The 15382-nt window shown below is 37.6% G+C and overlaps 1 protein-coding gene across 2 annotated transcripts; it reads left to right on the forward strand.

Moving 5' to 3' along the window:
- Positions 1–1048: 1048 nt before the first annotated feature.
- Positions 1049–15130, forward strand: SPINK1 (serine peptidase inhibitor Kazal type 1). Of its 2 annotated transcripts, none has more exons than XM_023227014.1 (5): positions 1049–1146; positions 8114–8359; positions 10094–10125; positions 11583–11689; positions 15004–15130. In XM_023227014.1, the coding sequence occupies exons 2-5, from the start codon at positions 8305–8307 to the stop codon at positions 15047–15049; spliced, it is 240 nt and encodes a 79-aa protein (XP_023082782.1). In that variant the 5' UTR covers positions 1049–1146; positions 8114–8304; the 3' UTR covers positions 15050–15130. The 2 variants fall into 2 exon arrangements, with proteins under 2 accessions (XP_023082782.1, XP_023082781.1); XM_023227013.1 differs by having other exon boundaries at positions 8081–8359; positions 15004–15125.
- The last annotated feature ends 252 nt before the right edge of the window (positions 15131–15382 follow it).

The following is a 15382-nucleotide window of genomic DNA, read 5'->3' on the forward strand; positions in this document are numbered from 1 at the left end:
GAAACAGTTTATGGAGATACTCTGTTCTTAAAGAATTGAAGCTTAACTCCCCATTCCCCAATGTGAGCTGCACTTACTGGCTTTCTTCCAAATAATGGGCTATGAAAAGGCAGTCAAAACTAGTTTTATAGTTGAGAAACACCACATGGACCAGATGATAACGTTTAGCATCACGGGTGATGTCATATTAATAGCATGTATCCATAATATCTGATGAGAAAGGTATCTGATCTCTTTAATTTGGAGGTTCTTTCCCCAAATCCCTAAGTCCAGTCTACTCATGGGAAAAACATTAAAAAAAATTGAGGGATATTTGAAAAAAATACCTGACTACTCCTTAAAACTTGTCCAGGTAATGAAAAATGAGGAATAACTGATTTTTCTTAATCTTTTCTGATCTGTTACAGAAGAGACTAAGGACAATCAGTTATTTTTTCCCACATTTAATGGTTGTGTTTTCTTAGTCTGTTCTGTCACAGATCAGAAGAGACTAAGGAAATACAATCACTAAATGTGATGTTATATCCTAGATGAGACCCTGGAACAGGAAAAGAATACTAGTGGTAAAACTAGTGAAATCACAATGAAGCGTGATGTTTAATTAATGGTAATATGCCAGTGTTTGTTTGGTAGTTTTGAAAAATGTACCCAGGTAATGTAAAATGTTAAGAATAGGGAAAACTGGGTTAGGGATATCCATACATTTTCTGTACAAACTTTACAATTTTTTGACAAATCTAAAACTATCCTAAAATATGTTTATATTTTTAAAATAGCAGGATGCAATGAACAGTTAGGCAACGTAAACAAGTTGATAGTCGTCTGAACGAAGGAAGAATCAGCAAAACAAAGGTGGAGACAGAGTCAAGTAGATTTAACATGGTTTGATGACTGATATGATTTGGCCATGTTCCCACCTAAGTCTCATCCTGAATTGTAGTTCCCATAATCCCCATATGTCATGGGAGGGACCCGGTGGGGAGGTAATTGAATCATGGGTGTGGTTACCCTCATGCTGTTCTCATGATAGTAAGTTCTCACAAGGTCTGATGGTTTTATAAGGGACTTTTCTCCGTTTTGCTCAGTACTTCTCCTTGCTGCTGCCATGTGAAGAAGGACGTGTTTGCTTCTCCTTCTGCCATGATTGTAGGTTGCCTGAGGCCTCCCCAGCCATGTGGAACTGTGAGTCAATTAAACCTCTTTCCTTTATAAAATACGCAGTCTTGGGTATGTCTTTATTAGCAGCATGAGAACAGACTAATACAGTGACTATGTTAGGGGAAATAGGAGGCTGGTGAGGGAAAGAGGGGACAGGGATCACAGTGTTGGTGAGTGGCAGATCAAGTCACCAATCCAGGTGCTCTCCCTCTTCAGGACCATGAGATGGATAGCCTATAGCAAGTAGGAGAGACCATGGGGGAATACTCCAGGCCTAGAGTGATGGAAGATGAATAGAAACATGAATATAGATGAAAGATGAATTAGGAAAATTGACAATGGATTAGATCAAGGGTCATGGAAAAGCAAAGAACAAGACCCAAGGAGACTCTAAACCTAAGATTTGAAATAATGGCAATGCTCTCAAAAGAACTGGAGAAATTTGGGAAAGGAGAATTATTAAGAAATAAAATAATCAGATATGTTTTATAAAGTATGTTTGAAATGATATCGGGGCATTATGTGGAAATGTTCCACAGGACAGTGAAGCCAACTAGAGTCTGGAGACATATACAATACATCTAGAGAAAGAATAAAAATGATCATATGAATTGGCAAGAATAAATTCATTAATAAAACATAAGACGTTTGGTTAAGAGTATGAGACTAGAAGCCAGAATCTACTGAAATTGTTTCTAAGATCTTCGTACACTCCCCCTCTTGCTATTGTTGTTCCACAGCCATTCTATATTTCCTTATCTGAAATGTGGTTATATATTAATTGACCTTTTGTCCCCAGATATACGCTACTACCTTTAGCTACAGAATTATTATTTGATTTTCATACGTTACAAGAAACATTTTTTTTTCTTCCAGTAAACAGTTTCTCAACTGGATGCCTCCTTGTCTTATGTTTGAACATTTAGTTAATGATTGCTGTAGGGGATCAGTGCCAGATTGAGAGAAGAGCAAAGCTGCTGGAAAATGAGACTCAGAGGTCTATCAGTGAAGAGAGCTGATAGGAGTCATTTACAAAACTCTTCTGTGTCTAAGACAGTTGGTCTCCAACACAGATGGCTTGTCACTGTAAGAAAAGTTAATGTGGCTGGGTGCAGTGGCTCATGCCTGTAATCCCAGCACTTTGTGAGGCCGAGGCGGGTGGATCACCTGAGGTCAGGAGTTCGAGAGCAGCCTGGCCAACATGGTAAAACTCCCCTCTCCACTAAAAATACAAAAATTAGCCAGGCGCCACGGTGCTTGCCTGTAGTCCCAGCTACTCAGGAGGCTGAGGCAGGAGAATGGCTTGAAGCAGAAGACAGAGATTGCAGTAAGCCGGGATCATGCCACTGCACTCCAGCCCAGGCGACAGAGTGAGACCCTGTCAGAAAGAAAGAAAGAAAAGAAAGGAAGGAAGGGAGGAAGGGAGGGAGGGAGGAAGGAAGGAAGGAAGGAAGGAAGGAAGGAAGGAAGGAAGGAAGGAAGGAAGGGGAGAGAGAGAAAGAAAGAAGAGAGAGAGAGAAAGGGAGAAAGGCAGAAAGGGAAAAAGGGAGAAAGAAAAAAGAAGAAAAAGACAGAAAGAAAGAAAGAAAGAAAAGAAAGAAAGAAAAAAGCTAATGTAAGAGCAGTTTCAGAAGCTTCCTATAAATTAAACATAAAATAAGGAAAGATTACACCAATACAAGGAAAGAGAAAGGGCAGGTAGTTGATCCCAAATGTGACATGAGCCATCATATGGCAGCAATAGTAGCAGTAGGCACAGGCACTTATTAACCCCTTGTTGTCCCGGCCTGAGCTATGAGCCTTATGTAAAGGCATTATCCTCTATTCCTCATAACAACTCCGTGAAGTATCTACAGGTCCACAATCCCTAATTCATCATTTTAAACTCCACAGAGGGGTTTGTTTTGTTTTTGTTTTGTTTCAGAAGTTTTTCTTTTGTTTCATTTTGTAACTCATTTGACAGCAAAATCCGTCAAGAGATGATTTAAGGATAATTATTTTCTCTACATGGATATGTTTTGCTGAAGAATTATTGGTGTGATTAAAGCGTGTTGTGCCAGGCACCACTGGGCTTTCTGAACTGCATCATATAACTTTTTAAAAATTTACAAAAAAAAAAAATGAGTTTTAAAACCCATCCAGCCTGAGGGTATTTGGAGGAAAAATTATGAAAATTGATGGTCATCAATGTGAAGTTTAACTCAAAATCACACGTAGGTTTGAACTGAGGTCTGTCATTCTACAAAGATTAGACTTTCAATCATTAAACGACATGCTGGAAATGTTATTATCTTTACAACTGGCACCAGAATTTATTTTAAGGAAAGAACTGTCTTTTTGGGGGAAATATCCTGAAAAGAACTTGTTAGATATGGTATCTCCACAGTCAAGGTGTCATCTGTTTCTGTTCTAGACAAGGAAAGAAACTGGTTGTTTCATTCCTAGCTGGAGAGGGTAGAAAAGAGAATGAAGAAAGAGTAACCAACATTTGTAAGTTTGGCTACTGCTTGGTGGGAAATGACCAAGAAAGACTTCCAGTTAAGAGTAGTTATAAAGGCTGACATGTGTTTAAAATATTTTGTTGCCTTGCGTGTGGTGCAATTCCCTCTACTATTTCTTTGCAATCTTATTAATGTCTACTATGCCCACAAATGCTTAGAAGACATGGATTTTGCCCGTGTTCTCAGGTGCCACTGGATCTAACAGTGTACTTGACTCTGTAGACAAAAGGTCATGACATCCAGGAGTTTAGTAAAGGAGACAAATAAGAAAAATGAAAAATTAGAATTTCCAGTTTCATGTGCTATAACAGAGACTCGCTTAACTGCAGGGTTTACATAGATGAGAAGACAACCCTTTCTGTGTGGCAGTATTAAATTAAGAATCCTGGCTTCTTGGAGTTTAATCCAGTGTTCTAATCATGGTGTTAAGATTAAGTTCATACATACACACACACAAACACACACACACACAAATCAGTAAATACCATATCTGCTAATCTGTTACCACGAACAAGAAAACTGAAATCTCTGTGCTTCAGTTTCCTTTCTTATAAAAGAGAAATAACAATGCTATCAGGATTTAAATGATGAAAATAAAATACTACAGTGATTGATGAATAGAAGCCTTTGAAAAATATTAGTAGTGGCTATAGTGATAATGATGATGAGGAGGATGTAATCAATGTGATTATTAAGTGATAGCTTTACAAACTGCTAGGAGAGGCAAAGGAAAGTGAGAAAATCATTCCTAATTGCATCAAGCACCACAGACATTTTACCCAAGCTGTAGAGGATGCGCACAGCAAATAGGTACACATGCGACCTATCTGGAGAACGAGCAGTAGAATAAAAACAAGAGGTCATTTATGAAAAGTCATGAAGTTCTCTAAATAATGAAAAATAAAAGTTGAAGAGTTAAGATGCAACTCTGTCAAGGAAGTCTCCAAATGTCAGGCTAAATATAATAAGCTGTATACCTCTAGTTTCTGTCATTTTTTTCTTACTAGTTAAACTTTGGGCACAGAACGTGAAAATCAACAGGTGCCTGCCCAACATCCCCATTCCAGCATGTATTATCAACATCCGTTAGAGCAGTTCTCTTGAGTTTTGTCATCACTCTTTACTCAGGTGAATAATTAGTCCTTGAATCAGAAGGGAGTAGGTCATAATATGTTTGCTTGAGTTCCCAAAGATAGACATGCATAAATATGTACTCAGAGCAGTAAAGAAGAAAAGGGAAAAATGTACACAAGGTTGAGCAATGTAAACACATTCAATATGACTAATAGTCTAGCACTATAGCAGGATTTCTCTGGTCAATGCAGTCCTCATCTCCCAGGGCAAACAATATTTATTCTGTCAAGAATTGATCGTATGAGGCCTCACTATATTTTCTACTGTTCTAATTCACGGAAGTAGGGTGATAGCATTACTAGCCAGCAATTATAATTCCTGGAGATGTGAAGAATAATATTTTTGCACAATATTGATGTATGGTTTCTCGGTTTATTCTTACACCAAATGAACACTGTATGATGTGTATTTTTGTAGTTGAGAAAACTGTTTTACCCAGTCATGTCATAGTTGAAATGGCAGATTTATAACTGGAGACAAGCTCCTCTCTCCATAGGTTTTGTTTATCCTCTTCAACTTGTTGTCTGCAAAGGGCCATTCCCTATTACAAATTTAGGGACAGTTTTGAACTAGAATTCATTTTAGTATTGTAGTGATTTAAAAAACAAGATTGTCTGGGGTCCACAGGATACATTTCGGTAGTGAAATATTTTTCTAATTACAGATTAGTATTGGTGAACTGAGATGGAATAGAATAAAAAAATCTATCAAGAGTCTTCATTATAATAAGACTATGTTTTATTTTTTAACAACTGTGTTTGTCTGCTCCCACATCTGCATATAATACATATACTAGGCCATACCCCAAAATTTTTACTTTAGGTTCACAGTCAAATGTTTAAAAAGCACTATTTGGTGAAAAGAGCCCAGGCTTTGGCACCAGGCAGTCCTAAATCTAAAGTTATTACTGCTGCTATTATTATCTAATGAGTTTATGTGACCAGATCCCAGCCAATTCCCTTCTCCCCACACTGCTTGTGAGACCCAAGGAAAAAAAATCCTTTTCTCATGTATGAACCCTCCTTAACAGTGGTTATTGGAAGTTTCTTACTGGCCACAAAACTACTATTTAAATAATGATTTGAGATGAAAAGAACCAATATATTTTCATCTCAAATCAAACCAAATATGATTCAACCAATATCTATCAATTCTAAGACTAAACTCCATGAGGGCAGACATCATAACCATTTCCCCAGCAAAGGGTAACAGAGAAATGACCAAAGTAGCAAGGAAATAACCAGATTGAGTAAGGAAGAACCTCTTGGGGAATAAAGATAGAAAGGAGCCAAGTCATGCAGAACCTAAATTCTTCCTGAGCATTCTGAACAATGAGAAACTGGACAGAGACATTATCAAATTTGCAGTCCATAAACATCTCTTGACTGTTCCATGGGCAGCAACTTTAAGGAAGAAATAACAACAAATATTGAGAAACTCTTTGCAGGAAGTGCAGAAACCCAGGGGGGAAATGATGGCATTATCTTAGATATGACAGTGGAAGCTAATGAGAAGTGTCCGGGATTGAGGTTGTTTTGAACACGAATCCAAGAAGAGAACTTAGTAACAAATTAAGTGTGGAAGATGATGTGTACAAAGGGGAAAGGGAAATATCAGGGAGAACAATGAGGTTTGGGCTTGAGTGATCTACTGGAAAGAAAAGAAGCTGTAGGGAGAATAGAGACAAAAATATTGTGGTGAAAGATCAAAATAGTAGTGTGGGACATAGATTTGAAGTAGCTATAAAACATCCAAATAGTGATGTCAAGAACTAAACACTTCCAAAGCTTCCCTTTGATAAAAACCAAAGTCCTTACTCTAGCCTGCACTAGATCTAGACCCTCACTGCTTCCTTTATTTCATCTCCCATTCTGCCCTCTATCACTTTGCGGGAAGCCAGACTGTCCTTCTGGATGTTTCTCAAACATGTCAAACCAACATCAGCCTCAGAGCCTTTGCACTTACTATTCTCTCTGTCTGGAACGCACATCCTTGGAATAATTACATAGTTCAAATCCTCATTTCCTTCATGCCTCTGTTTGATATCACCTGAAAAGCAAGACCTTTTCTGATTACGCTATGATACATATCTCCTTAACCCTCCAGCACCCTTATCCTTCCTATCCTTTGCTCCATAATATATATCTGATATATTTTATAATCGTTTATTATTTTTTGTCACCTGCCTCCCTCAAAAAAAATGCAATGGAAGCTCCATGAAGACAGAGATTGTTATTTTTATTTACTGATCTGTCTCAAGAGATAAAAACAGTTCTTGTCATGACTTGGAAAGGGTTTGAGATTTTATCCTACTCAGAAGCTAAGAAGTTAACCTGCCACATTATAATGGTTTCTGGCAGAAGGCACAGACTTCTGGCTCAGAGATAAGGGACTTAATTATTCCATAGCAACAGCCAGAGTGTTGGAATTTGTTCTGGTTTCCCAAGCCCCAATTTCCACAGGCCAATGTAAGGCACATCAAGTGATACTTGCAGCGAAAGTACAGTGTGTTAAAGGAAAGCAAGGCCAGGTGTGTTAAAGGAAAGCAAGACCAAGCTTTTAAAAACCCGAAATCTTTTAAATAGGGCAATTAGCATGATCTTTGCCCTAGAAGGAGATATTAACTTTATTACACTAAACAGTAAACAAACCTGCCTTTTGATGCAGAGGGAGACATAACATATTTTCTAAGGTCGTTTGTTATGCAAACACCCTTAAAAAAATAGTCTGAAACAAAGGTTATTGGTGCCTCTACTCATAAGACACACAGAAACATGAGAGAGGATGGAGAATTCTCTTCCAACAACACATGGTAGATAACCAGCACATATTCTTAAATGAAAGAGTAACCCTTTGAGTTAGATGTTATTATTATTTTAATTTCCAGATGAATACACAGAAGCACAGCAAAAGTGACTCCAACAAACACCCTCTACTCCAGAATACACGCTTTAGGGAACTGAGTCCTGTCTCCCTCTTGCTCTCTCTTTCCCTCTCATCTGCCACTCCATCAGCTACTTTAAGCTTTGTGAATGGGTGATAGAAAAATAGAGAAAAGAGAAAGAAGAATAAGAAATGAAGAGTGGAGGAAAGGAAGAAAGAATGGAGAGGTTTTATCCTACTTGGAATAAAATTCTTTCTAGTCGCTATCCATACCTGCTCATCTATCCAGACCTACAGAGTAGAAGGGATCTTTGGGTTTACCTTACAGGGGAGAAAACAGGCTTCAGAAGGGTATGACTTTCCCCCAACCATAGAGAGAGTGGGATCAAACTTGCATGTTTCAGGCCCACCTGGCTCCTTTCACCTTTCTTACACAGGTGACATTCCCAGAACCTGGAGGCCAGGCTACAACACAGAGTCAATCAATAACCAGGGAGATCTATGATACAGCCCAGTAGGTGGGGCCTTGCTGTCATCTGCCATATGACCCTTCCAGTCCCAGGCTTCTGAAGAGACGTGGTAAGTGCAGTGCAGTTTTCAACTGACCTCTGGACACAGAACTTCAGTCATGAAGGTAACAGGCATCTTTCTTCTCAGTGCCTTGGTCCTGTTGAGTCTATCTGGTAAGTGTTTTTGCATATTTTTCAAATTTAAATAAAACCGTTTGGACCTGTTGCTTTGTGGAGCACATTATCTTCTAGACTTTTGATGTAGTCTAGTCTTCGAGAGATCTTTTGGACCTAATGAGATGAAATAGAATCCACAGATAAGAATTATTTTTTAAGAGGGATTTTTAACTTACTATAAGGAAAACAATTCTGCTAGTAAGAACTGCCTAGAGATAAAATGATTTTCCTCTATTGATGTGGCTGACCCTTTGTTGGAATACGGTAGAGAAAAAAGGGTAAAAATATTTCAATTTTAAGTATACTTCTAATTCTGTAAATGTGTAAGGCCAAATCACAATAATATATGTGATATAAAGGGGAATTTTTATTTTCAATTTCTGGTATTTCTTATTAGTATCTGGAAATACAAAAATTGCATTTTGTGTATTTACATTACATGTTTTGAACGTTTTGAAAGAAAACATTCTGCTTGAATAGATGGTGCACATATGCCCCCAACTGCATCTTGACAATGTTAACAGACAACACTGAACCCGCAGAGCCAAGATCAGTTTCCTTTTTATCATTGGAAATGGTTAACATTTTCAACTTCACCTCTCGTGTAGCGACAGATCCTGTGGACAGCCAAATCAGCACTTTGCTAAGAAGAGGAAGAATATTGTTTGTTGTATTAGCTGAATACTTACGGCAGCTGTCAGTGTTCCCTGTCCCCCTCCTCATGCATGTTAATTAATACAAATAGATGCTTGTGATGAGCACCTGCTCACCAGTTTTTAGAATCAACTAGATTCTAAAAGCCAGTGGGCCCCCAACAACATCAAGTTCTGACTATGCTGGGGGAAATTCTCCAAGCTCTTAGATGACTCACTAATTTTCATTACATTTAGATACAAAGAACTACCTCTTTACCCAGATCACCTCGAAGATTGATGATATTAAAATTAATTTTCACAAATATTTCCTTATTTGGATGCTATCGGATTAATTCCCCTTCCTTCCATGAACTCATCCACAGTTATCATTTTCTACATGTTGTCAGCAAAACCTATGCTATCTTCTGGGGAACGAAGATTAACTATTTTGACTACCTGTAAATTCAAGAAATGTGAGTTGGACCCATGGTCCATATGATGCAATTGTTGGAAATAGCTCTTTAGGAACTGATAGTGAGTTGGCAAAAGATCTCTATTTTTTCAACATTACTTACAAAAGAGAATTTAAGCGTAATTGAAAAAGCTAATTTTGCACCAGAAGGCCTGGTTACTGCTTGTGATAACTGTTTCACAGCTAGTTATAAAAACTCTCCATACTTTCATCTGTAAACAGATAAAAAGTATACTTCACTAATTGTGAGATTAAAGATCTGGCAACTGGTTTTGAGAATGTTTGTGAGGATTCAAAAGATAATTTGCTCAGTGCCTGATACATTTCTAGCAGTAAGTACATAATTTCTATTTTCAAGGAAATAGATCAACTTCCTAAAACATCAAATTGAGATACTTTGGTCATAATCAAAGTTTTACTTAATTTTTTTAAGGTTTTGCCAGGGAAGGGGTGCAGGAAAATCAGTCAGATACTTTTGGAAGATTATAGAAATCAGAAAGGGTGGGGAATGAAAGAGCCTAGTAAAGAAGTCATGGTCTGCAATGAAAGCAGAGAATTCTGATGAAGAATAGATCTGACTTCTCTCGTTTAGGACCCAACTTACCATATCTGATTTATTTCTAGGTAACACTGGAGCTGACTCCCTGGGAAGAGAGGTAAAGAGATATTTGCAATTTCTTATTTCTCAGGCTGGAACAGTTTGATCCAACAAAAATGCAGCCTTGCTGTCACCTTTCAGTTGAGCCTGAAGTTAAGAGGAGTATGAATGCTAGGGAGGATTAACGTGTGAAATGCAAACGGTAATAGTAGTTCCACCCCACAGGCATATATTGAAGGACAATTTCACTGATGTATAAGCAAGTTCTATATAGTCCTATAGTGCTTGCTGCGAAGGGGTTTTTATATAAACTAGCTGTAGACAAGTATTTGGGGTAGAAGCCTTCTCAAGTTCACTCCAAGTAGCCCTTCCTCCTTACAGCCAGCTCTCCCGATGACCAAGGTGTGGCTCTAATTTATAATGAACAACAGAAAATAATAAACTAGGTTCTTCTTCTAGAAAAATATTCTAACTCTAACCTTTTCATATTTTTGTTTAAAAGGTAATTTCAGTAAATTTGGAGACCAGAGGAAGAAGTGTACCTCTTCTCAGTATATTTATATCTAGTCAGAGACAACTAATAGACCAAAAGTTCATGAATGAATACATTATTACATTTATGATAAGTGTTATGAAAAAGATATGCTGCCATTAGGAACTTAGACTAGTTAGAGAGATCAGGGAGGGTGCTCCGAAGTAAGTGAGGGGTTATTTTGAGCAAAAAAAAAAAAAAAAAAAAAAAAAAAATGACTGTTAGCAAAGCAAAACTGGTGGGGAGATGTAGTAGAATGAAGTAGTTAAGAGCTAAAGCTCAGGAACTCTGGCTAGGTTTGAATTCTGAATGTAGGAATTCCTTAGCTGGGTGTCCTTGGCTAATTTTATTGCTTTGTGCTTCATTATCTTCACCTGAAGAAGAATATAATACTTAGTTCACAGGATAGTTAGGCGGTTTAAACAGAATAATATGTAAAAAGCACTAGGACAATGTCTAGGACAATGACAATCATTTGACGATTATAAACTCTTACTAGAGTAGAATGCAAAGACTTCCAACACTGGATGATGGCTAGTGCCTTTAAGTGCCTAATAGAAGACCAGTGTGTGTGAACTACAGTGTACAAGGAAGAACATGCCTCAAGATGTGGCCAAGCTGAGAGATGCCAGCACCTGCAGTAACTGCAAACTTGAACATTATCTCACCCATCTGTGCAAACCTCACAACAACACTATGAGATAGGTGGGAAATGGTAATATCATCACCATTTTGCAGATGAACTGACTGAGTTTCAGAAGGGCCATAGGACTTACTAATGTCACACAGTTTAGAAATAGCAGAGGCATGACTTAAAACAAGGTTTTCTGTCTCGAGATCTTAGGTTATTTCTCTTACAACACACAGTATCATTCTCCCAATCACAGTTATGCCCCAGAGAAATTAAAACCATTTCAGAGATTTTGCTATGAACTCAAGAATGGAGAATAATGGGAAATGATTCTGTTTAATTCCATTTTTAGGCCAAATGTTACAATGAACTTACTGGATGCACCAAGATATACGACCCTGTCTGTGGGACTGATGGAAAAACTTATCCCAATGAATGTGTGCTATGTTCTGAAAATCAGTGAGTACAAACTTGAGTTTCTTTTAAACTACATATTTTAAGATAGTTATCTTCAAATATACTGATAATATGAATCTCACCCTGAGAGAGCAAACTATTTACTTCTTCCAAAAACAGTTATCTCTTTCTTATTCTCCTTTTTATACATTTAGCATTATAATATTATTTTTAAAAAGTCACTTTTATGATAAAAGTCTACATTTTTACAGCAAAATAGTTGATAGATTGGATTTTTATTAATCTTATACACACAAAATACCTTTAATTAAAAAGAAATATTAGTGGTTGCAATGATTGTGTTTTTTAAAGCCCTCAGTTATGCAAATATAAATTGTAGAGATTATATAACCAAAAATGTATTTTTACTCATGGATATGAAAGCCAGTTTCAGTAAAGCTTCATTTTCTCAGTGTCCATGAGTAGGAGATGGGATACAGAGAAATAGATTCGACACAAATTTCCTATCTCACTCAGCAACTGAAACCTTAGCATGTATCAAGCATTATGCTAATATTCCCTGTCTTACTGGTGCTTATGACTAAGAAAACGTCATGAGCACATATAGGATAGCTTCTTATAATTTGGGGCAAATGCCAGAAGATGAGGTGTAAATAAAGTGCAACAGGAGTGAAGCAGGGATACATATTTTTTGTTATTAAAAGGGGCCAAGAAAGGATCCATGAAAAGAATAGAATGCCAGCCGGGTGCAGTGGCTCAATCCCAGCACTTCGGGAGGCCAAGGCAGGTGGATCACCTGAGGTCAGGAATTCAAGACCAGCCTGGCCAACATGGTGAAACCCTGTGGTGGCGGACACCTGTAACCCCAGCTACTCAGGAGGCTGAGGCAGGAGCATCGCTTGAACCTGGGAGGCGGAGGTTGCAGTGAGCTGAGATTGTGCCACTGCACTCCAGCCTGGGTGACAAGAGTGAGACTCCATTAAAAAAAAAAAAAAAAAAAAAAAAAGGAAAAAAAAAAAGAATAGAATGCCATTTAAATAGAGCTCTGAATTTTGGCAATATCAAAAGAGCATGCCAGGTTAAATAAAGGTGTGGAATGAACAAAACAAATAAAAGGGGATTCCACGAGTGACTTTAGTTTTTCTGAGATTGACTTGATATTGAAGACTTTGACTCAGGCTCAAATGACTGTGTAAATTTCTATTATACTCTACTGCATAACTTTCCTTGCCTGTAATGCAAACCTTCTTCTTGGGCTGGTTTAAACCATTGTGGAAAATTCTCAGAGTTTAGCAAGTAAGTGTTGTGAAAATAGGTCCCCAGGATGAGAGGTCTAATATCTTGAAGTTTTAGACCCAAAACCTTAGGTATTCTACTTTGTAATGAATCCATTTCCATAACTAAGACTCGTAAAAGGAATTTGAAGCCACCTGTTAGTTTTCTCATGACCCACGTTCTTGACATTAAGGTCATCATCTTTCCATCCAATGGGAGGAGAAACAAGAGAACAACAGCTTTGAGACTTGGGAAATTTCCAAGTGCCACTCAACATTTACAGTGAAACATTAGAAAAATATTGATAGAGGGCTGGGACACCCTGTCTGCTTAGTTTCTGAAACCTACGAGTTTCTGTTTACTCTTTCTGTTTGTTCAAAAATATGTAAATACGGGAGGCACATTTGTATGCTAGAAAGCATGACCTCTCTTCCTATATTTCTCAGATAAGAAAATTTAGGTCTAGAGACAAAATGTTGCTTTCTCAAATACAACATATTTCCTAATGTATGACATTGCCCTTTTCACTGTTGATTAAAAGTCCCCAACTTATTACCTAGTAACTAAAGCCAGGTGCTGACCCTAGTTTGAGACAAGCAGATAATACCAAACAAGGGCTTGCAAATCAGTCTTCTTGGTCATTATATGCTTGGCAAATATATTCAAAAAACACTTTTTCTATTCCTTCTATGTCTTCATAGGAAATCTGTGCTGGCAAATTCTTTTCCATAAATCTGCATTTCCAATAGAACCTTCTATAATGATGGAAATGTTCTATGTTTATGCTGTCTAATACATAGCCACTAGCCACAAAACAGTAGCCTTAATGTGGCTAATACTAACTTAAATGTGGCTAGCATAACTGATAAACTGAATATTTAATATTATCTAAACTAATTTAAATTTACATAGCTATATGTCGACAGTGAATATATGAAACTAGAGTGAACAGTGTAGCAACTCTTGTTTATTCTGTTTAGGTATGTGTGCTTATGTATGCTAACTGATTTGGAAATCAGTATTAATGAGTACTTAATGATTGTGGGACAAGAAAGCATTAAAAAGTCTTAAAGAGTTTCGCTGAGCATGGTGGCTCATGCCTGTAATCCCAGCACTTTGGAAGGCCCAGGCAGGCAGATCACTTGATGTTAGGAGTTTGAGACCAGCTTGGCCAACATGGTAAAACCCCGTCTCTACTAAAAATACAAAAATTAGCCGGGCGTGGTGACATGCTACTCAGGAGGCTGAGGCAGGAGAATCACTTGAACCCGGGAGCCGGAGGCTGCGGTGACCCAAGATCACACCACTATACTCCAGCCTGGGCAACAGAGACTCTTTCTAAAAAAAAAAAAAAGAAAGAAAGAAAGAAAGAAAAGAAAAAAAAAAGTATATGGAAGTCAGATGTCCTCCAGTAATAGAGAAGTAGAAGAATTTTTGTAAGTCAGTATATTCAAAGAAAAAATGGTTAGAAAAATTAAAGACCTGGAAACAGTCTTCTAGGGAACAATTACAAAATTTAGAGATATTTAGCTTAGAGAAGAGAAAACTGGTTTGGTAATGGCAGTGTGGGGCGAACAGAGAGGTTTTATCTGGAGGGGAGGATGTTTAGAACTGGCAGGAATCATGTGGAATAAATATATGATTTACTTTTGCAAGACTTCACAGAAATGAATCCCCAGAGCTCTAAAATGAAACATCAGTCAATTAAAAGGTCCAACAATAGCTCAGGCAGCAGCTCAGATGGAAACCTGGTGGCGAAGGCAGAGGCATCAGGAGCAAAAGATGCAACGATGGATTTGAGTTTAATTTCAGGGGTTCACTGTAACTAGGTCTGTAAAAACTGTACGGACAGATATTTTTCCTTTCTGTTGTATACTTAGTGTATACAACAGTAATCAATAAATATTTGATGAATTAATGAGTAAGTGAATGTATAAATGAATGAAAGAGAAAAGATTATAAATCTCAGACCCCTCTACTTTAAATGAAGTTATTTTCCCCCGTTTTTCTCCCATAGTCACTTTTTTGTCAATAAAGTTTAAGCTGATTTTTTTTTTTTTTTTTTTTAATTTCTACTGCAGGAAACGCCAGACTTCTATCCTCATTCGAAAATCTGGGCCTTGTTGAGAACCAAGGTTTTGAAATCCCATCAGGTCACTGTGAGGCCTGGCTGGCCTGATTGTTGAATAAATGCATCTGAATACTCCCTGTTGTTTCCATTTGCTTTTTCCTCAAAGGTATGTTTGATTATACCAGGGTCAGGGGACTTTGGTAAGACTCAGAATAGACCAAGTTTTAAAAACACCAGGAATCCTGTAATTTCACACAGGGTTTTTCCCTCACAATTCCTTTTCTTTCCTCATCTTTCTTACATCCTGAGGTCACTGCCTCAGACAATGTGATTGCAGATATTAAATGGCAGAGCACAGATGATCATGAATGCAAGTAATTCTGTAGAGG

Source organism: Piliocolobus tephrosceles, chromosome 4, assembly GCF_002776525.5.
Source record: "Piliocolobus tephrosceles isolate RC106 chromosome 4, ASM277652v3, whole genome shotgun sequence".
Taxonomy (NCBI): Eukaryota; Metazoa; Chordata; class Mammalia; order Primates; family Cercopithecidae; genus Piliocolobus; species Piliocolobus tephrosceles.

Bases quoted from the DNA above. Each gene is read 5' to 3' on its own strand.
- SPINK1 (XM_023227014.1), top strand. From the start codon at position 8,305: ATGAAGGTAACAGGCATCTTTCTTCTCAGTGCCTTGGTCCTGTTGAGT. The intron at 10,126-11,582 runs GTAAAGAGATAT...TTCCATTTTTAG, and splicing joins CTGACTCCCTGGGAAGAGAG to GCCAAATGTTACAATGAACT. The intron at 11,690-15,003 runs GTGAGTACAAAC...TTTCTACTGCAG, and splicing joins GTGCTATGTTCTGAAAATCA to GAAACGCCAGACTTCTATCC.